Source organism: Tursiops truncatus, chromosome 9, assembly GCF_011762595.2.
Source record: "Tursiops truncatus isolate mTurTru1 chromosome 9, mTurTru1.mat.Y, whole genome shotgun sequence".
Taxonomy (NCBI): domain Eukaryota; kingdom Metazoa; phylum Chordata; class Mammalia; order Artiodactyla; family Delphinidae; genus Tursiops; species Tursiops truncatus.
Window position 1 is genome coordinate 74,196,746 of NC_047042.1, and position 26,717 is coordinate 74,223,462.

Here is a 26,717-nt window from a genome sequence, read left to right on the forward strand (position 1 = left end):
TGATTTCTTGCTGGCTGTAAACTAAGGGCTGTTTCCAGCTAAAGACAACCAGCTGAAGTCCTTGGCTCCTGGCCCTCTTTCTCCAGCTTCAGAGCCATCAACAGTGGAACCAGTCATCATACACATCTCTCAGACCCACTCTCCTGCCTCCCTCTTCCAGTTTTAAGGATCCAAGTGATTAGAGTAGGGCCCACCCAGATAATCCAGAATATTCTCCCCACCCCAAGGTCTTTAACCTTAATTACATCTGCAAAATCCCTTTTGCCATATAAGGTAACAATCACAGGTTCCAGGAATTTGGATGTGGACATCCTTGGGGGGCCATTATTCTGCCTACCACAATATCCTATTCGCTTTTGCTATTCTTCCCAGAGGTACTGATATCTGAAAAATATCGAGCTGCCTTTGAGTATATTCTTGGATATCAATTCCTTCTGATCTTTGAAAAAGTCTGCCTTACAAAGGCAGACAATGACATATCCATGGATATGGGCTGATGATCTGTAGATATAGACTCAAATTTTGTTTTGTGAGTAAAAGTTACTTTATTACTAATTACTGTAAAGAGCACTGAACTAGAATCTAGGAGGCCTTCACTGTAGGCTCTGCTATGTAACCCTCAGAGTCACTCAGCTTCTTTGGGACTCAGTTTCCTATCTACAAAATGAGAGAAGTGGACTTGGAAATTCCTAGATTTCCTTCTAGCTCTTAAAATCTAGATCCATGGTTTGAAAAAAGAAAAAAAAAAATGGTAGAGGTGGGAGTGTAATTCTATTTTATGTATAAAACCAAATAATGGCAAAACTTATAAAATGAGAATTTTTCAGAAATAGTAAGGTAAAGCTTTGATTTTCTTTTACTCCATACATATTTTTATGTAATTCCAGGCATCTGCTTTCCATTAGTGACTCAAGGTAACTTAGTTTTTGTCAAGACAATTCTTATATACTTCACACTACCACACCATTTATCTTTCTGTACTTTCTCACATTATTCATACCTCACAGCCTAACCTCAGTATATCAATAAATTAGCTTTGATCTCTCGCAATATAACGTCTGCAACAAGTCTAAATAAACCTGTTCTTTCAGTGTGGATTATACCGTCACGAGTGAGTTCACGTTGAAGATCACAGACTTATTAATTTCTGCCATCAACATCATTTTCCAAGTTTGTCACGCCAAAATCACAGTAAAAAGGACAGTACAAATTTTATCTGTTCTGCAATCCAAGCCGCTAAAGACATTCATCTTTAAAAGACAAGCAAAAATAACAAAAACAGCAAGTCAAGCACTCAGCTTAAAACAATGCTGCTTAATCTGCTTTGCAATAGTGATTACATAAAAATGGTAATTTACACACACAAACACACAAAAGAGATTGAAAAGGCTGAGGTCTGGGTGCTCCACTGGATTAGCTGTACTCTTCACATACTATTTAAATAAAGCTGCCCCAAGCGGTATGAATTCAAGCATCCTCTTAGGGCAAAGTCAGAGGTGACAATACCTGCCTACCTCAACCACAGGAGGATAAGTAAAATAGGGGCAGGTTAACCAAAGTCCAGATCTGAAGTGGAATATCAGAAGTCTGTTGTGCTACAGCACTGTCTGGTGTAATATGAATCAGCTCACATGTGACTGTTAAACAGGGGAGTAATGTTGGAATAGTGCAGAAAGCAGGGTGGTACATACATCATTTTTCCTAGCAATTTAATGTCTTGTGCTACCAAGAACCAACAGCTGAATATAAAGTCACACAGCTGACTGCACGACCACTCCTGGTCTGGAGAAATACAGTACCCAAATGACACCTGTTCACTGTGTGGCATCCTATTCTTCCCTCGGTTTAGCTCAGCCATGTGCTCCATTTTGATAGTGCTTATTTTGCATTTCTCCTAGATCTGCACAAAAGCAACAACAGACAATGGGTCAGAGCCATCTGTCTCTGGCATCTCTATATTTCCTGCAAACTTTACAACTGCAAAGTTTACAGCTGCAACGTCTGAGGATGATGCTCTCCTGCCCTTGCTTCCATCACTCAGCAGTGTCAATTCTTCCATATACCATCATTTTTCAAGCCCCCTTCAACTTTTTTTAAAGGTAAAACTCTCTAAGTTACTATAGCATTTCTTGTTAGGAATTTCACATGTCCTTTTAAATGTGCTATTCTCATTTGGATTGTTATTGTCTCTGTTAATGCTGTCCAGTGGTTCCCAAACTTTGCTCATGTTACCATCACTTGTGGAGCTTTTAGAATCCTGATGCCCAGGCTCTCCTCACACCATTTAATTCAGAATGTCTGCGAGTGGGAACCAGGGCATCAGTAGCTTTCAGAGATCCCCAGCTGTTTTCAATGAGCAGCAAAGTTTGAGAACCACTGCTCTAGTTCAGTTGTTCAGGGTTTGAGTGGTCTTTGCCAGACCTATTTTTTCCCTAAGGTCTGTTATTTTAAGTGAGCTATTTTTTTGAATGTGAGGATTTTCAGGAATGTACATGTCACATTGTAGCTGAAATGTTTATATTACTGTTTCAAGTTTCCAAAATATAAATAATGTAAAGAATGCATACACGTATATGTAAGTATTTTATTAATATGCATTATCCTTTATAAACGACACAGTGGGCTTCCTGAGATAGACTGGTTCTCCAGATGTTTAGGGTAAAGTGTTTGCCACTGCTAGTGAACCCAGCGTGTCTGGTGGCCTCACCACTGGCTGGTGCACAGTATGTGTCACACCTACACAGTTCTACAGCTTGGCCCCATGTACTTTATTAACAAGCAGCCCTGTCTTTTCCTGGGTCTCCCTACTCTTGCCATTCTGCCAGTTCACCAACCACTATCACTGTGCTGCCTGTGATTTGCTGTCTGCCTCCCTGCCTTTCTTAACCACTATCTTTGAATCACGTCTTCCGCCTTTCCATTCCTACTGCTACAAATCAGAAACTCACACGTGGAGTCCGGCTAGCCTTCTAATCCTCACTTCCTACCTCCACTGTAAATAATTAATGTCAGATTAATTTTCCTAAAGTGCATTTGTACTTTTTCTCAAGCCCCAATTTAAGTCTTACCTTTTTCATAAAACGTCCAAGATTCTAACACATATCCACCTTCCCCTTCCTTAAGCAATTAAAATGTGCACTGCTCAATTTATCCAATCAGAAAAAAAGGCAGTGAGCAAAATAATGTAGTAGAACAAGCTCTGGGACTGAGTAAAAGGTTACCTGTGATGTAAACTATGTCCATGAGCAATAATAACTGACATGAATCGAGTGCTTATTATATGCTAGGCTTTACAAGAATCACTTTTAGTCCTCCAACAATTTGATGATGTAAGTACCATCATTTCTCCATTTTACAGATGAGAAAACAGAGGCAAGAAGGTTAAGTAATCCACTCAAAGTCCCACAGGATCCAAATCCAAACAGGCTAGCTCCTGAGATAGTGTTCTTAATCACAATCCTATACTGCTTCTCGATTAGCAAGTTAGTTTAATTTTTCCCATCCCTTAAAAAATGGTGTTAAAAATGCCTGTCTTAATACCTTAAAAGGAAAAAAAACCCCATAATATATGAAAAACACTTTGTAATTTATACTGTTAAATGAACTAATATTTCCACATCAATTACCTTTCTTTATATTTTGGGATATCTATTATTTTTCCATACACTATTTCATAATTAGAGCTCTGTACCTGTTCAGGAATTTCCTTGTAAGGAGATACCAGGGTTTATTTATGTCCTTTTCTGCCTTGGAGAACCCTAGAAAGATCTATTCAATATATACTGCTGATTGGTTGACACTTTTGGAACTTATAGGAATACAAATCAATAAAAATAAAAGCTCATATCAAATTAGGTTAAAAGCAGTATTTTAATTTTCCAATAATTATCGTCATTTTTTCCCCATAAACCATTCACAGTAAAGTGCAAATTCAGTTTCCTCAGAATCTAGTATGAGTATGATTCTTCAGGTTAATGAAAGAATACATGATACAAAGGGAGGTGAGTTATGCCCTGCTTCTCAGGAGAATCATTAACCAGAGAAAGATCCACTTTACATACCTTGGTTTCTACTAATGCAGCGGTCCCCAAACTTTTTGGCACCAGGGACCGTTTTCGGGGAGGACAATTTTTCCAAGGGTGGGAGAGGGGTGATTCAGGCGGTAAGGCGAGCGAGGGGGAGCCATGGGGAGTGGCAGAGGAAGCTTTGCTGGCTCGCCCACCAACAGCTCACCTCCTGCTGTGCGGCCCGGTTCCTAACAGGCCCTGGACCGGTAGCGGCACCGCAGGCCAGGGGTTTGGGGACCCTTGTACTACGGGAAAGTAACTCCAGGAATGTCAGATATCTAGGGAACTCCTTTCTACCCTTTCCCATCTCTTTTCTGCCCTATTTTCGATAAATCTTGGCTGTTGTTCTAGATACGTGCCGTTGGATTACTAATGAGAGAGAGATTCATGAGTGGGTTGGGAAACATAAGAAATACTGAGCCAATCATAAGTGAACTACATATAAAAAATTTTAGTTATCTGCTCAAAGTTTTGATTCAGAACTAATGGCATAAAATGAGTGCTCCATTAATAAAACAAAAAACATTCCAGCATACTTTTACTCCTCAGTAAAGAGTGACAGAGTATGGGTAGCGCTTTGAGAGATTTTTGAATTAAGCTCAAAATCTCACGGTACCCCTACTTAACTTTTTAGTTGTCAGATGTTTATATTATATCATTTCCCCCTGTTGGAACTTTAACTTAATTTTCCATTATGAGGTGTTGAACTCTCTATGTCTGTGTACTTCCAAGGTCACAACGCTAATTTAGATAAATCACATATGTAATGTTTGCATCCAGATGTAACTCATTTTTGTCTTATTAAAGACTTTTCTTTATCCATAGGCTCTCTCCACATCTGTGATCATTAGTGACTACAGAAAACATAGTTTTAAGACGAATGTAAAAATTTTCAAACCAAAGAGATTTTGTGATGCTCCATAAACACTGCACATCTGTCATTTATCTGGCATATTAATTTAATGGAAACCACACAAGGTCATAAACTTGTATTATGATGAAATTAGTTCTGTAAGTTACTATATAATGTAAATGAACATTTTCACATATAAACACACTCTAAGAGATGAAACACTACATGGGTTATTGATTTTAAATACTTGGCACATTATTTTTTAAAAATTCCTTACTAATGATACCTCATTTATCACTAATTAGTACTTTGGCTTTTTGTGCAATGTCTAACATTTGCAAACCACACAGTATCTTCATTTTTTTAATTTATGGAAGATACTTTCATTTACCCGCCCTCCAGCATCCACCCCCCCCCCAAAAAAAAAAACGGGACATGCACCACCTAATTCCTGACTACATGTGGTTTCGAACAGGTCAGAGTAAGTTTAAGTATATAAAATATTAAACATTTGGGAGTGATCTGTAGGTAATTTTGTGGGTATGCTGTAATGAAAACATATGCTGGATTTTTCAGAAGAAAACTGCTGACGTTGCAAGAGTTTTCAAATCCTCAATTCTTCAGTTAAGAAATCACAAGTCTAACTGAAATCATAAGGCAATTTTGTACAAAGGGGAAATAACTCTCACTGGTATTTTGTACATAGATTTTTTCCTAACTTCAAGTCCTTTGAAGTTAGGGTACCACAGTAAAATAAATGACGTTTTCTAACACATATAAATACCCCAAATGATAAATGTAGCAGGATCTAAGGAAACTGAGGCCCAAATGAGTTGACGTTGCTTGTGCAAGGACACCCACACGATATGGTTAGCAGTGTTGGACTAGAACCGTCTGGTCCTTACTTAGAAGGCTCTTCCTGAATCAGTCCTTTCCAGGACTGCGCAGCAGACCTGCAGGCCTTTTAGCTACTAATTTCACCCTGAGGGGAGGGAGGCTGTGGCGTGGTAAAGGGAAGACTGTTTTCTAAGGGAGACTCACACTTTTCTGTTTGGATTGTTTCTTACATAAATGAGTAACAACGCCTCCGCGATGAAGCACTTTTAGAGGCAAATGCAAACTGTGCGAACATGCTTTTTGTTGCTGTGTTCTCCAGGCGTATATACCATATGATTACAACGTGTGCAACTTTGCCCTAGGCTATTTAGCTTCTAGAAGGTTAATTTGCGGCCCTGTGGCAGGAAATTAGGGATTCCACTTCCCCGCGTCTACACTTCATACCAGAACAGCACTCATCTCTCTATTTCACGTGTGACGAAAACACCTTATTCCGTTGTCTCCCGCCTTGCCCGTCTTTTCTCAATATTTCCCCTTCGTAACTTCTGCCACATGGCCTTCCACTCCGCTATGAAGCCCGCTCGCCCACCGTCTCCCCACTACCCCACCTTCCGAAGGCTTCTTTCTTTCTTCCACCGCCTGCTCGCTTTGTCCCTCTCGGCTTCCGAGAACACCGCCCAGAAACACAGTAGAAATATACTGCGCACGCGCATTAAAACTAGTCGCCGCTTAGCCTCTTGGGGATGGTTGGCCGGGCTCTTTCAGTCTCTGATTCGCGGAGGCAGCAGTGCGGTACTCTCGCGGTATTTGCTGCCGCCAGTCGGCGGGAGCCGCCGCTAGTTCCTGGCGGGCTGTTTTAGCTCCTCTTGTCGCCGGTCCTGCTCTGTTGCCAGCTGCCGGGCCGAGCATCATGACGTCTGCCTTGGAGAACTACATCAACCGTATCCTCGAGCCGGCCACCACAGGCATTTGCTGGTGCTGTGGCGAGTCCCGCGCCTGCACCGGAGAGGACCGGTGCTGGAGAGGCAGGGGGTCGGGATCGGCGGGTGGTTGCGATACCCGGCAGCTGCGGGGCCCGGTATGCGGGTGCAGGGGTTAAGGATCTGGGACCCACCAATCCCGCCCCTGGGGCTGGAACCTGCCGCTTGTACGGGCCCAAGGTGTCTTTTATTTTTAATCTGAAAAAAAAAAAAAACCCACCAACGTGGTTATTCCAAACTTTTACGTGTCTCTATAGAAATCAGGTATTGATTCATCCTTCCTGTTTCCCTAGGGCCTATACGTTCAGGTTTGGGAATAAGAGGAACGGTTTAACTAGCGGCAACGATGGTCATATAAATCTATGTGTTTTATTCATAGGCTTTGCTCGTTGTTCGAGGATAGCAAAAACTTTACAGATGGTGCAAAAATTGAATATCTGCCCCTTTACCACTTGAAATCTCAACTTCTTTGTTGATGGAATTAAAATAATGCTTGCTATTGTAATGGATCGTTTTGAGGGACAAATAACTTTAAAAAGCCCATGTGAATTACCCTATACAGCTGTTACTGTTTTAAAGTCTAGGAACGGAACACTGCATTGTGCTCTCATGTACAAATTTGGGACAAAAGTGAAATGCCAAAGGCTTTTAATGATGCAAGCATATTGGTACCTGTGACATTGAATATAGCTTCTTTTCTTTTGAATTCCAGAAGCCAGGTCCTGGAAGACAGTGTCTTAACGTGCTTGAAATCATTCAACATTGATTAGTTTAGCAACGATCCAATTTTCGTTTTAGAGATAAAGAAATAGGTATAAGAAAGGGAGAAATATCTTGCTCAACTGTCAAATTGGCAGTATTCCCCAATAAGAAAAGAGTACCAAATACCCCAGCTGTTTTAAGATAGAATACACTGACCACACACAGAAAGGGATGCTTTTTCTGTTTTTTCCCTTTTTTAAATTCTGTAAATGTCACACCAAATTGAAGAACATAAAGTTTTTATGTTGTAAATGTGGCTGTGTTGAATAGTTATATCTTAATTCTGTTACCTTTTTCCTAGTAATTTAAACCGTTTCCTTACCAGATTTTAAGTTTTCAGTTTACATGCGCTGAGATACGCTTTCCTTGATTCAGTTATCAGGAACTGTTGCTGTCATTACTTCTGATGGGAGAATGATTGTGGTAAGTATTTGGCATATTCATTCTCTGCTTTCTTGTAGGCTTATTGGTTGTTAATTTTTATGTACAACCTCTGATCTCTAATGACTAGGCACCACAGTACACCTGCATTGCAGTTTTCTTATGACTCAGGTCTTTATCTCTTTGATAAATAGCTGCCAATCCATATTTTTTTTTCATTAATAAACATTGTAAGTTACATACAAGGCTTCTAGAAGCTAGGATGGGAAATAGATTCTGCCCTCAGAGAACTTCTAGTCTAGTCTGCAGATACCTGCCTGTATTTTATAATATTTATCTTCCTCCTCCATCTTTTATTTCCTCCCCCATTCAGTGTTCTGACAACCACTACCAGAATCATAATTTTTTTGAAATTTTGTGTATGGTTCTTAGAAACTTTTTTAAGATTTAGATACTACATCTATAAAATAATGAACATTTAAGACTTGTATGGTGTTGATATTCTTCAGATATTCTTAGGTTGTATGATCTCTTGTTTTTTTGTAGAATGAATTATGATGAATGAATAAATTTATTTCATCTCATTTGTCCTTTTATCACAGTATCCCATTTTAATTCCAGAAAAATCTTGGATTCTCTCCTTGACCTGTTCCTTGATCTGAGGAATTTATCCCATGATTTTGGGCTACTTAATTTCTTCGTTTATTTCTTCATATGATTGTTCCAAAAAGTTTCCAAAAAGTTTTAAGGCTGCTAAACTTTCTCTATTGTCTATCTAATTCCTATAGTTTAGTCTTTTATTTTCCCATTCTGCTGTTCTGTTTTTGTTTGTTTTGTTTTTAATCCTTGTGATTTTTTTCTCAGTGGATCCCTAAGTGACGATTACCAAAGTGTCAGACTTTGCCATTTATTAAACATATGTCATGTACCAGGCATGTTACGTGTGTTATCTCACTTAATCTCGGTACAGCTCTGTGAAAAAGAATTAACCCTGCATTCTAGGTTAGGAACCTAGCTCAGAAAAAGTGAGTTACTTTCCCAGAGTCACGTGGATATAAGTGGCAGAACCAAACTGGGATTTAAATTGAATTTGACTCCAAAAGCTAAGGCCAGTTGCCTTGCTTTCCTCTTAATCAAGAGAACAATCATGTTTTTGGTTTTGTTTTTAAGGTACTTCACATTGTATTGAGTCAAAAAATAAGGACAGTTTGAAATATTTTAATCTCATCTTAGAAGCCTACTGCTATTAACAAATATCTGTAAATAGTTTTTTATTTTGTAAAAACCTCAAGTTTAAATTTTCTTGTTTTTGTTAACAGGATAGATGATAAATTGGAAAATTAATTTTATAGAAGAAGGAAAGCCATTTAAAAAGAGCATTTTTAAGTACTAAAAGAGCATTTTTGAGTACTAAAGTTCAGTAGTTGTGTATTTCTTTGACACATGGTTCACTTTATAGAATAGTTGCATGTAAAATGAAGCCAAGAGGCTATGTATGGATGTGGTAACAACTTTTTGCTAGTTCAGTATAGTAAATACTCCATATTTTGTTTCTCTTCCTAACATTAACTAATGTTTCTCTTCCTAGCTAACATTTTATTTCACTCTAATTTTATATATTTTGAATTTTAAAACATGAAACTTTAATGAGAAATTTAACCAACCAAAACCAATGTAAATTGATGTTTTTCAGAAACTTGAATAGCATCTGAGTTACCATGTTGTAATAGGCCCATGCCTTCCTTTTTTAAGAACCATGATTCTTCATAAAATTTTCTCTGAATATATCCTTCAAGTGTTTGAGGCCCATCAAACACTTTGGCAGATACTAAGTACTCATTAAGCCTTAGCTATAACTACCAGTTGAAGTTTGTGTACTAATCTGAATCTCCGAAAAGTGGTAGATTATATTTGCTTGTTCACAGTAGTATAATATAGAAGTTTAGTGGTCTGGCTTTGAAGCAAGCCTTTCATGGTTCGAATTCTAGCTCTGCTAATTTCTGCCCATGAAATCTTGAGGGATTACTTCTCTGTGCCTCAGATTTTCTTGTCTGAAGTGGGAATGTTTGTAGTATCTACCACAAAGGGTAGAGATTAATTGAGATAATGTGTGCAGCATGTTTACTAGCATGTAACATGAAGTGATACCGTTACATTGCTATAGCTGCTGTGTAGTGGACTATTTCCCTTAAGTTTCCCTTGTTTTAGTTTGTATTTTTAGAATATTATCTCCTGGACTACCTGGGCTTTTATGCTGCTTCCTTGGAAATAAACTAGTACATAGGTGTCCTTTGTAATTCTCAACAACTCTGCGCACTAGTCAGAAGTGTGGTGGGTTCCCCACCGCCCCTCTTAAAAAACCAAGAGGTAAGTTTGGTGCCTGTTGATCCTAAAGAGGTATTGTATTTTATAGAGAACTTATATATATTTAAAATAGGTACTTCTCTTGGAGTACCTCACAACTAAAATGGTGTCATTGAATTAACACATTCAGGTAAACCAGAATATTTGTCTTTTTCTCTTGAATGTTTTCTTTACAGGGAACACTGAAAGGTTTTGACCAGACCATTAATTTGATTTTGGATGAAAGCCACGAACGAGTGTTCAGCTCTTCACAGGGAGTAGAACAAGTGGTACTGGGTTTATACATCGTGAGAGGTGATAATGTGTGAGTAAAATATGTCTTTTTTAAAGGCAAGTTAAATATACTATAGGTGTACTGCCTTGCTATATGGAGAAGAGGTTTCTATCTACTGAGATTTGTCCATATTTCTAATAGTTAAGTAGCCCGGATAGGGTCCAGAAAGAGCCCTGCCTTACACTGAATACTTCATTGGAGAGGCTTCGTAAAATGTTCTTCCAAAATACCCCTAATTCCAGAGGAACATAAATATACCTCCAGGGCCCAGGGCTAGGGTTTCAAAATGTCTTTGAAATCTCTTGTGTGAACAGTTTTAAATAATGCTTTATAACATAGCTGTATTTATCCATTACTTACTTTTTTCTTCTAATTTTTTAGTATAATTGGCTTACTTAAGATGTCCCATGTTTATGTTGTAGCCTCAGTTAACTTGTGACATTGATATGGCAGTTTGAGAAGATATATTTTAGTGGTAGCAATTTAAGAAAAGTGCAACAGTGTAGAACAGTACTGTCCAATACAACTTTTGGGGATGATGGAAATGTTGGATATCTGCATTGTCCACTATGGTAGGTACTAGCTGTGTGTGTGGCCATTGAGTACTTGAAAAGTAGCTGGTGTGACTGAACAACTGAATTTTAGATTTTATTTAATTGTAATTAATTTTAATAGTCACATGTGGCTAGCAGCTTCTGTATTAGTGCAATTATAGAGGCTAGAAGAGTGTTGAATCAGTTTCCTAGTGAGTACTGTTTAAAATTAAAACATGGCTGGAAGGCAGCAAAAGATGTATTAGCATCTCAGATTATTTTTTTGGACAAGTAGGATATGGAAGATAAAGGAATACTTTACTCATTTTATTTGTTTGTCTTAAGAAAATCACCTTTAGATGTATAAATCATTTGATCTTTAATCAGAGGTTTATAAAATATTCTATAGAGATAATATTTAGGTGAAGTGAGCTGTAAAGGCAAAGCAGGTGGGGCCCAGGTCTCCTGACCAGAACAGCACTGATTGTTTATATTGGGGCTCTGCATAATAATTGATTTTAAGATGATTTCTCCTACTTTAATTTAAAAAAAAATTTTTTTTTTGAACTTCAATTAAAAAAAATTTTAAACATTGCTGTAGACACAGTGGTATGCTGGAGCCAGCTTGTACTGGCTCACGGAAGCAGGTTTTTATATTTTGGGGAATTTTGCAAGCTGGTTGGTTGATGTCTTTTTGGTAGCTTGAAATTGGCCATAGTGGGGGTATCTGCACTATGGATAGCAGTCAACACTGCAAATCAGCCTCCTCCTTTTCCTTGGAGAGCTAGTTTTAAAACATTTTCCAGCACTCCACTGTCTTCCATAAGAATTTTAAATGATACTAAATTCTTAATGATGGAATTAAGATCTTGATATGTTTCATATTGAGAAAACTTAATATATTCTCCTAAAGTTTGGTACTTCCCATTTATTAGAGAACTGAAGACTGTATACAGTTTAAAGCAAAATCGGGCAAATTCTGTATAACATTTGTCTATAGAATTTACTTTCATTAAAATCAAACAAATTTAAACAACCAATTTTTTATGTAATAATGTTTCATACATGTCCCATGGTCTGGATGTAACAATGACTGTATCCAGCTAGAGAGCCATGGCTTGGTTACCTAGCATGGTATTAGTGAAAATAATGTTATAGGTGTTATGTTAGTGTTGAATCAAGGAAAAATTTGTTGGCTTTAACCCTTGCCAATCACAACAAAAAATCATTTGTTAGATACCTAAGTATCTGTTCTATTATTATCGTTATGTGTGAAGAATTGTACTTCTTTTTGGTGTTGGATTTAAATTGAGTCAACTGAGAAATCATGAAAGGAAAACTAATAGATTTTATATGTACCATTGATGGATTTAGTTCATTGAAGTTACTCAAATAAAGACTCGTGATCCAGTCACATTATATGCAGTCTGTTCTTTAATATTCGTTCCCGTAACAATGTTGCCTTCAGTTTATTTGGGTTTTGTGACTTTAAAAGTACAATTCACAACCTTATGAAAATGTTTGTTTTTCACCTTAAGTAGTAGTTCTTTTATACTGTCTTCTCTCAGTTTTAATCAGAAATGAGATTGTTTTAACTGATTTTTTTTTCCCTTAAACAATTACAGTGCAGTCATTGGAGAAATTGATGAAGAGACAGATTCTGCACTTGATTTGGGGAATATTCGAGCAGAACCTCTGAACTCTGTAGCACACTAAGGATAAACTACATATATTGGACATCTGTAAATCTTTGTACAGAAACTGATTATTCTGAGGATGATGGGCAGAATTTTTATGAAGGTGTAATTGTGGATTTTGACTCCATATTGATTCATTGTAATATGATATGTAAATTAAAATATTTCTACGTTTTCTTGGAAAAAACTTTTCTTTTTGGCCTAAATCATACATTTGGTAGCTTGGTTTTATTTTTCTATTAAATAGTATAAAAATCTAATGATTATTTTGAGAACTTTTAGAAAAGACATTCTGCTATTTTGATATTTATGGAAAACTAGTTGAAAAGAGAAATTCAAGTATTATATAAATTAAGCATACAAATACCATCAATAGTGCAGGATACATATGTTTCTGTCCCTGATTTTTAAGAAAGTCCCAGGAAGGTAAATCTTGTCTTGTGCAGTTATCTGAACCATCCCCATTTATCACACTGCCCTGGTGGCTCCCTAGCACTTTAGAAGTGTGGGTAAAAGTGTGTTTGGTTGAGAAAAGGAAAAATGCTAACAAAGTTATATATTACCTGAAAAAATTGATTCCATGCGGTCTTAAAAGCCATCTTATCCTTTAAGAATTGGGGAATTTCTAGTATTAAAGGAGTTTTTTGTTATTTATAAACGTGAGTAAATAAATCTTAAGTTTATATTGAGGCAGTGCTTGCTATTATTGTCAACAACTTTTCATGACTCCCTAGTTCCATAAACCTGATTTCCAAAGAAGTAAACCTGTTTTCTCCAAGCATGTCAGGCCTATTCTTTGGTTGATTATTGTAGTGAATCAATTAATTAAGTAGATAAATGTCCCTCATCTACAAACAGGCTATTTTCTAAAACTCCCTTGTACAACTGGTTGTGTATACTTTTTCAAAAATCCATAGAAACAGTGCTATAAGCAGTGTTTAGATATCCAGGCTAGTCCACAAAAATTCTCATCAAGTCATATGTAGGCCAAAGTGTGTAACATTGTGATAACAATAGAAAAATATTTACATTCTTGTAATTCAAACAAAATTTCAATAGTTTTTTTTTTTTAATGAAAGTGTTTAAAATAGGAGTTGGCAAGCTTCTTTCGTAAAGATGCAGATAGTAAATATTTTAAGCTTTGAGGGCCATATGGTCTCTGTCACAGCTACTCAAATCTGTTTTGTAGCATGAAAATAGCCATAGATAATACATGACGAATAGCCGTGGCTGGGTTCCAATAAAACTTCATTTACAGTAACAGGTGGCAGGCTGGATTTGGCCAGTAGGCCATAGTTGCTGTCCCTTGGCTCAAAATGAAAAATACAAGCTCAATAAGAAGAGATGATGGCTAATTTGTATAAATTCTGAAAAGGGCTTCTGGAATGGATCCTTTCAGAGTTCAGAGGTGGGTTTCATCATATTTTTTAATATTGAAAACCCTACTTATTAAACATGGCAGTTTTTTGGTTCACAACTAAAACATTTTCCAGAGGAAAATATCTTCACATTTTCACAAAAGCAAGACTTGTAAGGAGAGAACTGTTGAGATAGTTTTGGTCATCAAGCACCATTACCCAGAATAACTTGGCTGATGTTCTGATGTTTAGGGTTGTCTCTGGGAGGATTAGAGGAAGGCTAGGTAGTACCGGCTATTCATAAATATTTGGCTTTTGTAGTATAAGGTTTTATGATCAATTTAGTAATAAAAAGAAAATAATGCAAAGTGGGTAAAGCAAACAGGCCACTTTAATTAGGGACTGTAAACCAGGTGTTCTGTTTAAATAAATAATGTATTTTAAATTGGTAAACTAATTCCAAAAGTCAAATAAGGAATATAGATCATTTGATTGCTAAGTGAAATGTATTCTAAGTATAAATGATGTCCAGAATCAGATGCTTTCTCAACATAGTTGATCTTACACAAATTACACATGAACCAGTAAACAAACCACAGTCCCTCTCCCTCACAGTAATGAGTTTCTAATATGATGTATTCTCCTTCTGAAATCTAAAATGCCTTGTCAAGATGTATTTTCCTTATTGATGCCAGAAAAATCATTTCCAGAATATGAATTGGATGTCTTTATTAATGGTTGGTGGGGGAAATGCATGAAAATACACCAAATGGTACATGGAATTCTTCATTCCTGGGTGCACACGGTAGGCTCTTTATGCTCATAACCCATTCAAGTTGGATTTCGTTTTTCATGAGCATTGTAAGGGAGCCACAATTATGAGTGGCAACGTGATTAATATGCAGTGTCAAGTCTTTTATATTCTTTAATGAGACTTTATTCCGTAATCAATTTCTTATTTATAAAAAAGGCTAAAATCAATTTTAACTTGCAATTACCTCTGTGCTTTGTGACTCAAACACTAAGCCCAACTTAATGAATCAAAGAAATTATTCTTGGCAAAATATTTTCACTAAAGTTTTTTGTAAAGGGCAATTAACTGCAAAAAGGACTTAATTTGTTTCTTTAACTGAAAAGATACTATCTGTTTAAAACAAAGATAATCTTTTATTAATATTTGCTTTACTTAAACATCTGTTTAATACCTTTATAAAGTCATTCTAAATTTTTAACCTAATGCAGGCTATCCATGTCAACATTTTTCTCAGATGTGTAACATGAAAGATTTACCATGTGGATGAGAAAGTATACAGTCCCTTCATAATGGCATGTGAACCTATTTGTGTAGTAGCCACAGTTAAAAAGCAGTCCTTAACTGGCAGTATAGTGTATTCTGGGCCTTCACCTTCAAAATTAGTAGGGAACATTTACCAAGGGCATAGGATGTGCCAGGCATAATGCCAAGTGCTTACAATACTGATCATTTTATGTATGGGGAAACAGGCTCAACAGGGTTAAGTGTCTTACAGGAGGTCATACTTGTGAATATCAGGCTCTTAAATCAACCAGGTTTTTGTACTCCTTATATAATATGGCCTAGCAGCAGCAAGTATAACCTCAAAATCTCTGCTGTCAAGTACCTCTCAGAAGCCTGAAGGAAATACTTAGGTATTAAGGCAGTTCCCAAAGCTGCGTTGTGGACCATTTTCATTTGATTACCTGAGATGCTTTAAGTACTCTGGGGCCCTACTCTAACTGATTGTGGTTCAGTAGATCTGAAATGGATCAGAAAGGAATACTCACTAAAAAGCTAAGTAATGAAAGTGTGGTGGAATTACTAAAAGACCTAGCACTTGTCATATGCCTGGATGAATCCCCAATCATGCCTCAGAATCCTTACCTTTAAGACGGATAATACCTATCTTCCAGGGTGTGGCAAGTGAAAGTAGACTGTATTTAAAACGGTATGATTTGTGGGCTACAACAGTAAACAGCTATTATAGGTATTCAAAGACCAACATGGAAAGGTTACAAACATGGGTCTTACCACTTTAGTTTTACAGAGTCCCACTTGCTATCATAAGAGTTTGGAATATATAAATTATGAGGATTTCAGGTTAAATAGAAGGTATGTATAATAAGTTTATATTATTTTAACATATACAGTAAGATTAATTTGTTTTATGGCAATCATATTCTTGACAGAATGAAAATTAAAACATGTAAACTGGGGCCTCTTCATTTTATAAATTTCCTTTTACTCAGTTTAAATTTTATCTTACTAATTTTTTTTTTTTTAACTTGGGCTGTTATTCTCAGTTTCTACGTCATGGACAAATTTGATTAAAAAAATTACTTTCTGCTTACATATAAGATTGAAAAACGAATGTTGACAAGGCAGAGCTACCTCCATCCATGTTGATACTGATTCATTAAACAGCACAGTGCTCTCATTAAACCAGCTACAAATTCATTTAATTGCAAGATATTTAGTCCTTATCCTCCATCTTGTTTACAGGGATTATTCGTGTGAATTTGGTCAAATGCTTGATGTGATCTTCACTCCTCTCTGTAATGGGGAAGCTACATGACATGAGCATAGCTGGTCTTTGTGCATTGATGCTGCCTCCTAGTGATCACTGCTTTCTCTTCTACGTGTCCACAGACTTTAAAAAATAGATTTTGGAATTTTGTCAGGGACTTGTGTCAAGCTATTAATCCATGCTAGATAATTGCTCAAAGCTGTGGATATACCAGGGAACAATATTAACAAGTCTCTTGTCCTTGTGAAGCTTATATCTATCTATGTAGTACCTCAAGCAAACCATCCTGACTCAGAAATTTACTGTCCAAGGTCATGAGTTGTTTCATCAAATTCTTTCAGAACTCTACGATAACTTACGGGGCTTGAGTTCATTTAAAGTAACTAGAAACTGACTTTTTAAGTGGATATAATTCATATGAATCATTTTCCCAACCTTTTTTTCTGTTTTAGGATTGCAGAGTCTCTGTAGGTTGCATAACACTAAGGATAAAGGCAAACTAGGACTTGACCAGCAGTCTTCTATCATTAGTTAACAGTATACCATCTGCTGCCTACTATCATCATTTGGTGAATGGAGAAGGAGAGGACTATTCTTTAAGACATCTTTCAGATCTTTTCTTAGGTTTAGCATTAAAAAAGCATCCAATTTTTGTACTGATTTTTTGTTATGCCCTTTTACTTCCATCTTTTTTGTACATCTTTCTTTTTAAAACATCCTTTTATTTTATAAATGTATTACTTGCCAGAAATGACACAGGTCAAGTATTGGTAAAACTAGGATCAAAATCCCATCTTACTATTTCTACTCTGGTGCTCCTTCAGCTCTATGATGTGGCTTCTTCTGTCTTATCATAAGGGTGATTTTCAATTATACTGTAAACATTTTGTTTTTAGTTTTCTTTTCCCAATAAGCTGGCTTTACAAATACCATATAATGAAAATGGTAACAACTTTTACTATATTTGAAGTATGATGAAAGGAAAAGAATCCAGGAGCAGGGGTTGGGGGTAAGAGACATCTCAGGGGTTACAACACATTGTCATTTATGAAAACAAAGTATTGATTACTACTTTATCTATGAAACAGAATGAACAAACTCTAGGCCCAATCAGGCTTCTCAGGAAAAAGAATTTTAAAAGCAAACATATAGCTAAATCAGATTTCACGAAGTATCTCTTAACTTGATCCTGTATCTGGATACTATTAATGCAAAGATACTATGGGGAGAGGAATGGATTTGGGAGCCTAGCAGGCTTGGAATTAAATTATGGTTCAGCCACTTCTTAACTATGGGATCGTGGGGCAATTAATCAATATCCCTGAACAGCAATTTTGTAATTAATAAAAAGAAGAAAATGATAGCATGGCATCCTTGCAAAGCTAATATGATGGTTATGCAGAGAGTGTAAGTTAACCACATAGTATGGTATCTAGACCAGAGTAAAACACTGAATAAATGTTAGTTCCATTTCTTTTCATTTCCCTATTTAAAAGGTAATGAATTGAAGGAGTAAAACCATATGATCACCTCAATAGATGCAGAGAAAGCTTTCAACACCCATTTATGATAAAAACCCTCCAGAAAGTAGCCATAGAGGGAACTTACCTCAACATATTAAAGGCCATATATGACAAACCCACAGCCAACATCGTCCTCAATGGTGAAAAACTGAAACTATTTCCACTAAGATCAGGAACAAGACAAGGTTGCCCACTCTCACCACTATTATTCAACATAGTTTTGGAAGATTTAGCCACAACAATCAGAGAAGAAAAAGAAATAAAAGGAATCTAAATTGGAAAAGAAGAAGGAAAGCTGTTATTGTTTGCAGATGACATGATATTATACATAGAGAATCCTAAAGATGCTACCAGAAAACTACTAGAGCTAATCAATGAATTTGGTAAAGTAGCAGGATACAAAATTAATGCACAGAAATCTCTTGCATTTCTATACACTAATGATGAAAAATCTGCAAGTGAAATGAAGAAAACACTCCCATTTACCATTACAACAAAAAGAATAAAATACCTAGGAATAAATCTACCTGAGGAGACAAAAGATCTGTATGCAGAAAATTATAAGAAACTGATGAAAGAAATTAAAGATGATACAAAGAGATGGAGAGATATACCATGTTCTTGGATTGGAAGAATCAACATTGTGAAAATGACTCTACTACCCAAAGCAATCTACAGATTCAATGCAATCCCTATCAAACTACCAATGGCATTTTCCACAGAACTAGAACAAAAAATTTCACAATTTGTGTGGAAACAAAAAAGACCCCGAATATCTAAAGCAATCTTGAGAAAGAAAAATGTAGCTGGAGGAATCAGGCTCCCTGACTTCAGACTATACTACAAAGCTACAGTAATCAAGATAGTATGGTACTGGCACAGAAACAGAAATATAGATCAATGGAACAGGATAGAAAGCCCAATGATAAACCCACGCACCTATGGTCACCTTATCTTTGATAAAGGAGGCAAGAATATACAATGGAGAAAAGACAGCCTCTTCAATAAGTGGTGCTGGGAAAACTGGACAAATACATGTAAAATAATGAAATTAGAACTCTTCCTAACACCATACACAAAAATAAACTCAATGTAAGGCCAGACACTATCAAACTCTTAGAGGAAAACAGGCAGAACACTCTATGACATAAACCACAGCAAGATCCTTTTTGACCCACCTCCTAGAGAAATGGAAATAAAAACAAAAATAAATTGTACCTGGTGAAAATTAAAAGCTTTTGCACATCAAAGGAAACCATAAACAAGACGAAAAGACAACCCTCAGAATGGGAGAAAATATTTGCAAATGAAGCAACTGACAAAGGATTAATCTCCAAATTTTACAAGCAGCTCATGCAGTTCAATGTCAAAAAAACAACCCAATCCAAAAATGGGCAGAAGACCTAAATTGAGATTTCTCCAAAGAAGATATACAGATTGCCAACAAACACATGAAACAATGCTCTACATCATTAATCATTAGAGAAATGCAAATCAAAACTACAATGAGATATCATCTCACACTGGTCACAATGGCCATCATCAAAAAATCTACAAACAATAAATGCTGGAGAGGGTGTGGAGAAAAGGGAACCCTCTTGCACTGTTGTTGGGAATGTAAATTGATACAGCCACTATGGAGAACAGTATGGAGGTTCCTTAAAAAACTAAAAATAGAACTACCATACGACCCAGCAATCCCACTACTGGGCATAGACCCTGAGAAAACCATAATTCAAAAAGTCATGTACCACAATGTTCATTGCAGCTCTGTTTACAATAGCCAGGATATGGAAGCAATCTAAGTGTCCATCGACAGATGAATGGATAAAGAAGATGTGGCACATATATACAATGGAATATTACCAGCCATAAAAAGAAACGAAATTGAGTTATTTGTAGTGAGGTGGATGGACCTAGAGTCTGTCATACAGAGTGAAGTAAGTCAGAAAGAGAAAAACAAATACTGTATGCTAACATATATATGGAATCTAAAAAGAAAAAAAAAATGGTCGTGAAGAACCTAGGGGCAAGATGGGAATACAGACGCAGACCTACTAGAGAATGGACTTGAGGATCTGGGGAGGGGGAAGGGTAAGCTGGGACAAAGTGAGAGAGTGGCATGGACATATATACACTACCAAACGTAAAATAGGTAGCTGGTGGGAAGCAGCTGCATAGTACAGGGAGATCAGCTTGGTGCTTTGTGACCACCTAGAGTGGTGGGATAGGGAGGGTGGGAGGGAGGGAGATGGAAGAGGGAAGAGATATGGGGATATATGTACATGTATAACTGATTCACTTTGTTATAAAGCAGAAAACTAACACACCATGGTAAAGCAATTATACTCCAATAAAGACGTTAAAAAAAAAGTGATGAATCAATCTATAAAGTCCTACCGGTTTAATGTCTTCTTTAGAACTCTCTTCCATTACTAAAAAGTAAAATGAATTTGAATCAGCAATAGAAAAATACATGATAATATTAAGAACATAATACTCTTACACTTTGCCACAAAGTATCCCTTTGGAACACACCTGAAGAATATACCAGAGTGAATATTGATTATACTATTGGTAGGCAATTGGTGCATTAAAATCTCTCACCTCCCTACCATCACAATCATTATATGTCAGAGAATGTGATTTAACAAAATTTGATACCTAGAAGTGAATTACAGTTATCATAATCCTAACCTAACCCTGTCAAATCAGAAAATGGCATCATGACACAGAATTGGTATCACAATTGCAGAATAACAAATTTAAACAGCATGATGATTTTTCTGGACCTTTTCCCCTAGGGGCAGTAAGAAGACAGCACACTTACTTCACTATAATTCTTTAGTCTAGGGAGGTAATGTAGGTAGAGACTGTTCAGTATAGCATGAAGGCCCCATCATAAGGCCTAGAGTCACCATACTTCTCAGTATGGTGGGTAACAGAAAACAGATAAGAGATAATGATCCTTTCAAAAACTTTCCAGCTGCCAGGGGAGAGGAGTGCAAAAGACACCAATGTATTTACTTTTTATTTTTCTTCTCAGAACGATGCTAGTAAACTCATTTAGCCCTAGCCATTTTATCTACTTTGTGAATTGAATTCTGCAAATTTGGTTATTTGGTGTTTTCTCTCTCTTGGAGGAACAAATAAAATGTCCCATGTTAAGAACTTAACCTACATTGAACTAACTCTCATTGGAGGTTATACTTAATGAGGTAAGTTTAAGATGAATCATTGAGGAGGTGGTGGCAATCTGCCAGAGGGGAACCTGCCAGATATGCAAATAGCAATTGATATCAACATATTCAAGCTACCAGAGTAAGTCCCTAGTGGAAGAGATTCTTATTTGCACCATGGAAGCCAAAAAGGTGTCATTTAAAAAAAGTACTTTTCATGCTAGAGAAACTAGTTGTAGAAACTAGATTGTGTGGCACAGATTATCCAGGTTCATCTATCAAGGGAAGAGGACCAGTGAGGAGCATTTGAAACAGTATTTATCGTCAATATTGACTCTCTTTCCAATAAAGAGATGATAATGAAAGAGTTCGTGATTCTAGTTTTTAAGTGGTGACCTCTTGAGATTCTCTCTTCTTGGTGCTAGAGAGGCTGGACTCTTAGGTAGCAGGATGGGCCAAAGAGTCAGTGCAGTGTGATGTCACTTTCTAAATCCTTTCCATCATCATGCTTTGTCAGCTTGCAAGGCATTATGATGAGCCCTATGCCAAAGGACAAAGAAAACCTTTTCCATTAACTTGGCATTTTAAAAAACCATTTAGGGCTTCCCTGGTGGCGCAGTGGTTGAGAGTCCGCCTGCCGATGCAGGGGACACGGGTTCCTGCCCTGGTCCGGGAAGATCCCACATGCCGCGGAGCGGCTAGGCCCGTGAGCCATGGCCGCTGGTCCTGTGCGTCCCGAGCCTGTGCTCCGCAACGGGAGAGGCCACAACAGTGAGAGGCCTGCGTACCCCCAAAAAAAAAAAAAAAAAAAAAAAACCATTTAAAAAGCTACCCACTGATCTTTCTATTACAGAATGTTGTCGCATGACTTAGCTGCCTTGAAAATTGAATATAAAGATCAAACTTAGACAATGTAGATACTACCCCCAAAGTAGAGACATATGGAAATACAACACAAATAATTTTAAGTGTATATTGAGGTAAGAAAAAGACTTCTTTATGCTCCAATATTAGAGAAATACCAGTATACTTAAAAGACACAAGAATTATTTGAGTGAATAAATGAATGAATGAAAATTATGTTTTCCTTAGAAAAGATTTTTGAAAAACTATAGAAATTAACTCTACTCTATAGCGAGTACCATGACAATCAGAACTACATCTAATTCATGCTTGTATTTTTGACACCTAGTAAAATGCCTGATGTATAGAAGATCTACAAAATTGAGACTAAACTAATGGTGGCTTCATACAGTTGTTCAGGTCATGCACTGCACAAGTTACCACCTCTAAGAGGCACCATTTTCATTGCAGCATTTTTGTCTTTGTGACATATTTTTGTACTTCTATTAAAACTTTGAGTTAGGTCCAGAGATGGGCTCTTTGTACATTTATTATACAAACATAACTCTTCTGGCTGATGGCAATAAAGTATCTTGTTCTAACAAAATTAGTAAATGTTATGTACTGGATGCTTGTGCCCCTCCAAAATTCATGTGTTGAAACCCTAATTCCAATGTGATGATATTTGGAGGTGGGGCCTTTGGGAAGTAATTGAGTCATGGGAGCCCTCCTGAATGGGATTAGTGCCTTTATAAGAAAAGGCCAGAGACAGCCAGCTCTTTCAGCCATATGAGGACATAGCAAGTAAACCAGGAAGAGGGCCCTCACCAAGAACCTAACCATGCAGGCACCCTGATCTCAGACTTCCAGCCTCTGGAATTGTGATAAAAAATGTTTGTTTAAGCTACCTAGTCTATGGTAATTTGTTATGGCAGTCTAAATTGATTAAGAAGTAAATCATAATGATTAGCCAACAAATAGTAGAAAAGTATTTTGTTCTAAGGGGAACAAAACATTCTCTTCAAATTATGAAAGAGAAAGGTCAATAATTGTTAATGCAGCCACATATAACTTGTGATTCTCAATAAAGAATTGCTTTAATAATTTCTATACTGATCGCAAAAGTAAATTAAAATATAATATCTTGTTTGTATTAGTGTACACCATCTAAACCCGATTTTTTTTTTTTTTTTTTTTTTTTTTTGGCTGCTTTGGGTCTTTGTTGCTGCGCGTGGGCTTTCTCTAGTTATGGTGAGCAGGGCCTGCTCTTCGTTGTGGCACACAGGCTTCTCATTGCGGTGGCTTCTCTTGTCGCGGAGCAGGGCTCTAGGCGCACGGACTTCAATAGTTGTGGCACACGGGCTCAGTAGTTGTGGTGCACGGGCTTAGTTGCTCCGTGGCAGGTGGGATCTTCCGAGACCAGGGCTCGAACCCGTGTCCCCTGCATTGGCAGGCGGATTCTTAACCACTGCACCACCAGGGAAGCCCTAAACCTGACATTTCTTATTGCAGTTTGTATTGTTTTCTGTTTGTTTAAAGTCCCAGTTTAAAAACAGGTGCTTTTCTTACGAATAAATCACTATGCCATTTATTATAAATGATTATGACTTAATAATCATTAGAAATAATTTGTTGTAAAAATAATAAACCCATTTTATAACAAGTCCAATTTATTTGTAATTATAGAGAAACAAATGACATACATAATTACTTCCTAATTTGTACAAAGGCACCATATGGGTTTAATGAACTTAGTGAACTTTTGAAACTAAAGAAATTTCCCGTCAGACATTATTATTTTAGACTTTAACAATTACCTTCTTAAATAACCACAAATTTAGAATTTCAAGAAAGAAAAACTAGCAATGAAATTTACATATTGATCTTTAAATAGCTCTTTCATTATCAAAACTTTCATAAGCCTACTTTCTGTATCTTTAGCAGGAACACCAACAGAAAATCCACTGAGAAGTTTTAACTGCATAGCTATGTTTGAGATGAAGCATACTGGGATCTCTTTTATTATTTTTCCTGAGAAATTACATGGGAATTGTTATTTAGGAAAAAAATGTGATAAATAACATTGCTCTTTTAATACTCTTATAAGGTACTAACCATATTACATAATACTCATGTGTCTGATAATAGAAGAGACAGCAGCTCATTATTCTATTAATAATAATTGTATAAAATTAGCATATAATTATCTATACATTTCAAATTTCTGAGCTGTACTAGCTTTATATTAGCATATAAGTGAAAAATTATTCTCAGGTCATCATGAATTGAAGGCGGTGCAGCTCATAAAATTAACCAGAGGTAGTGTGATATCACAGGAGGAGTCCTGAAGTCCTGAAGTTTATCAGTTCTTGTCCCAGTTCTAACACAGCTAATTTTTTTTGGTCAAGTAATGCAAATGAGAGAGATGATGTTGGCCTGGACTACAGTGATATCAGTGGTCAAATTCTGTATGTATTTGGAAGTACTGCATGCAGGTTTTGCTAACTGATTTGATGTGGCCTTTGAAAAAGAAAGAAGTCAAGGATGACACTAAAACTTTTGACCTGAGCAACATGAAGAATGGAGTTACCTGCTCTTAAGTAAGATAGACAGTGACAGATTGGAATGTCAGGATGTCAGCTGAGACATGTTAAGCACGAGATGCCTATAGAGTCTATAGACAACTGGATATACCAGTCCGGAGTTCAGGGAAGGGAACCAGACTGGAACTTCCAGATTTGGAGTTGACATTGCATAGATGGTGTTAAAGTCATGGGACTGAATGAGATCACCCAGAAGGGAATATGGATAGGGGAAGAAATCAAATGGATTCTGGATATATTCTGTAGTTAGAATTGACAGAATTTGCTGGCAGTTTAAATGTAGGTGTAAAAGATAAGATTCAAGGATGACTCCAAGGATTTGGGGGGAAAATGAAGCTAATCATGGACTGATCCTGGGGCTCTCCGAAATAGACTGAAGAGGAATGGTTAGGAGGGAAGGAATGAAACCAGGGAAGCATGAGGTCTTGGAAGCCAAGTGAAGAAAGTGTTTCAAGGAGCAAGCAATAGATTAACATGATTAACATGAAAACTGAGAAATGGCAATTGGAGATCATGGTCAATCGTACTTAAAGCAGTATGGATTGAGAGAAATGGGAAAACAGGGTAATGATGGGAACTTAAGTGAGAACAGAAGAAGAATGTAGACAGAGATTACAAGATTATAGACAATTCTAAGTCTTTTTGCTGTAAAGGAGAGAAATGAGGCAATGGTTGCAGGGGGAGGTGCGTCAGTTTGTTTGTTTTAGGATGGACAAACACTAGCATGTATTTATGTTAACAAGAATGTTATCGGAGAGGGAAATTTTAAAGACACGCGAGAAAGCAGGGGAGGGGGGTTGCTGAAGCAATACAGAGGATGGGCTTCTAGTATGTAAGCGAAGTGCTGGCCTTTGCTAGAACATGGATATCAACATGAACAAGAGAGAAGGTAAAATATTTTTTGGCAAGGTGTCGATAGGTGGGTAGATGTCCTGGTAGCCTGCAGAATTTCTCTTCTGATTAACTCACTTTTCTCAATGGATCAGGAAGCCAGGTCATCAGCTGAGAATGAATTCAAAAAGAGAATATATGAAGTGTTCAAGGAAAGTATAAGTGTGAATGGATCAGGCAAGTATCTAAGGATTGCTGGGAAGCATACCAATCCATTTCAGGTGGGTTTTCATGAACTGAAAGTGAGAAAAGACAGCATGGATTTGTTTTTTCCTTTAGTCACAACCAGTGGCTTAGGGCAGACATGTTTAGATGGGAGTTTTAGATTTAACCAGCTCTGTGGTTTAGGTGGACAAGTAAGAAAAGGAATGGGGGTAAACATGCTGAAGGCATATGCATGAGAGTGATAATGATTAACCATGGAACTTAACCTACTTAAGTAGGGAAGTGAGAACACAGAGTGGGGTGGTCAAGGTCAGTGAAATGTGGCAGAATTAATGGACTGTAGGTGCAATGAGTTAGAAGGATTTTTGGAGTTTTGTGATGAGAGAGTGAGCTAAAATATGAGAGATGGTATTCAAAAGTATGTTTGAAATTGAGATTATGAAGGGATCTCAGTTATTGTTAAAAGCAAGCTGCGCCTTGTGAACCATGTTGGTGAGAGGCAGGGAGTAGGCTGGAGGCAAGATCACTGGAGGAGGTTCATAACTACCAGGAGGAAGGTAAATCTTGGTTTGTAAGAGTTCAAGCTACTAGGTCTATCCTTGAAGGGAAAGGGGTATTTGTAAGAAAGTTGATAGGTTTCTACCCAAAGATGCTGGATCTAATAGGAAGACTGAGAGTGTTAGCAGTTAATCTAAATCTTGACTGAAGAATCTGGATCTGGGCAACCGGGGGGCTGGGTCCCAACCTCGGGTGCCAGAGGCCCTGGGCGTTGCTAGGCAACTGGAAAAAGCCGCCCACACAGGTTCTGATCTTTGGCCCACTTCCGGTCTCTAGCTGGCTTTGACTCCAGCACTGTGGGGAGGA

At 37.2% G+C, this 26,717-nt stretch overlaps 1 protein-coding gene across 1 annotated transcript; it reads left to right on the plus strand.

Annotated features, from left to right (window-relative positions):
* Positions 1–6,579: 6,579 nt before the first annotated feature.
* LSM8 (LSM8 homolog, U6 small nuclear RNA associated) lies at positions 6,580–12,935 on the plus strand. The gene is made up of 4 exons (XM_004324858.4): positions 6,580–6,698; positions 7,882–7,922; positions 10,421–10,548; positions 12,677–12,935. The coding sequence occupies exons 1-4, from the start codon at positions 6,668–6,670 to the stop codon at positions 12,765–12,767; spliced, it is 291 nt and encodes a 96-aa protein (XP_004324906.1). The 5' UTR covers positions 6,580–6,667; the 3' UTR covers positions 12,768–12,935.
* The last annotated feature ends 13,782 nt before the right edge of the window (positions 12,936–26,717 follow it).

Coding starts and splice junctions, on each gene's coding strand:
- LSM8 (XM_004324858.4), top strand. CDS start 6,668: ATGACGTCTGCCTTGGAGAACTACATCAACC. Junction 6,699..7,881: donor CTTGGAGAACTACATCAACC/GTATCCTCGAGC, acceptor TTCAGTTATCAG/GAACTGTTGCTGTCATTACT. Junction 10,549..12,676: donor ATCGTGAGAGGTGATAATGT/GTGAGTAAAATA, acceptor AAACAATTACAG/TGCAGTCATTGGAGAAATTG.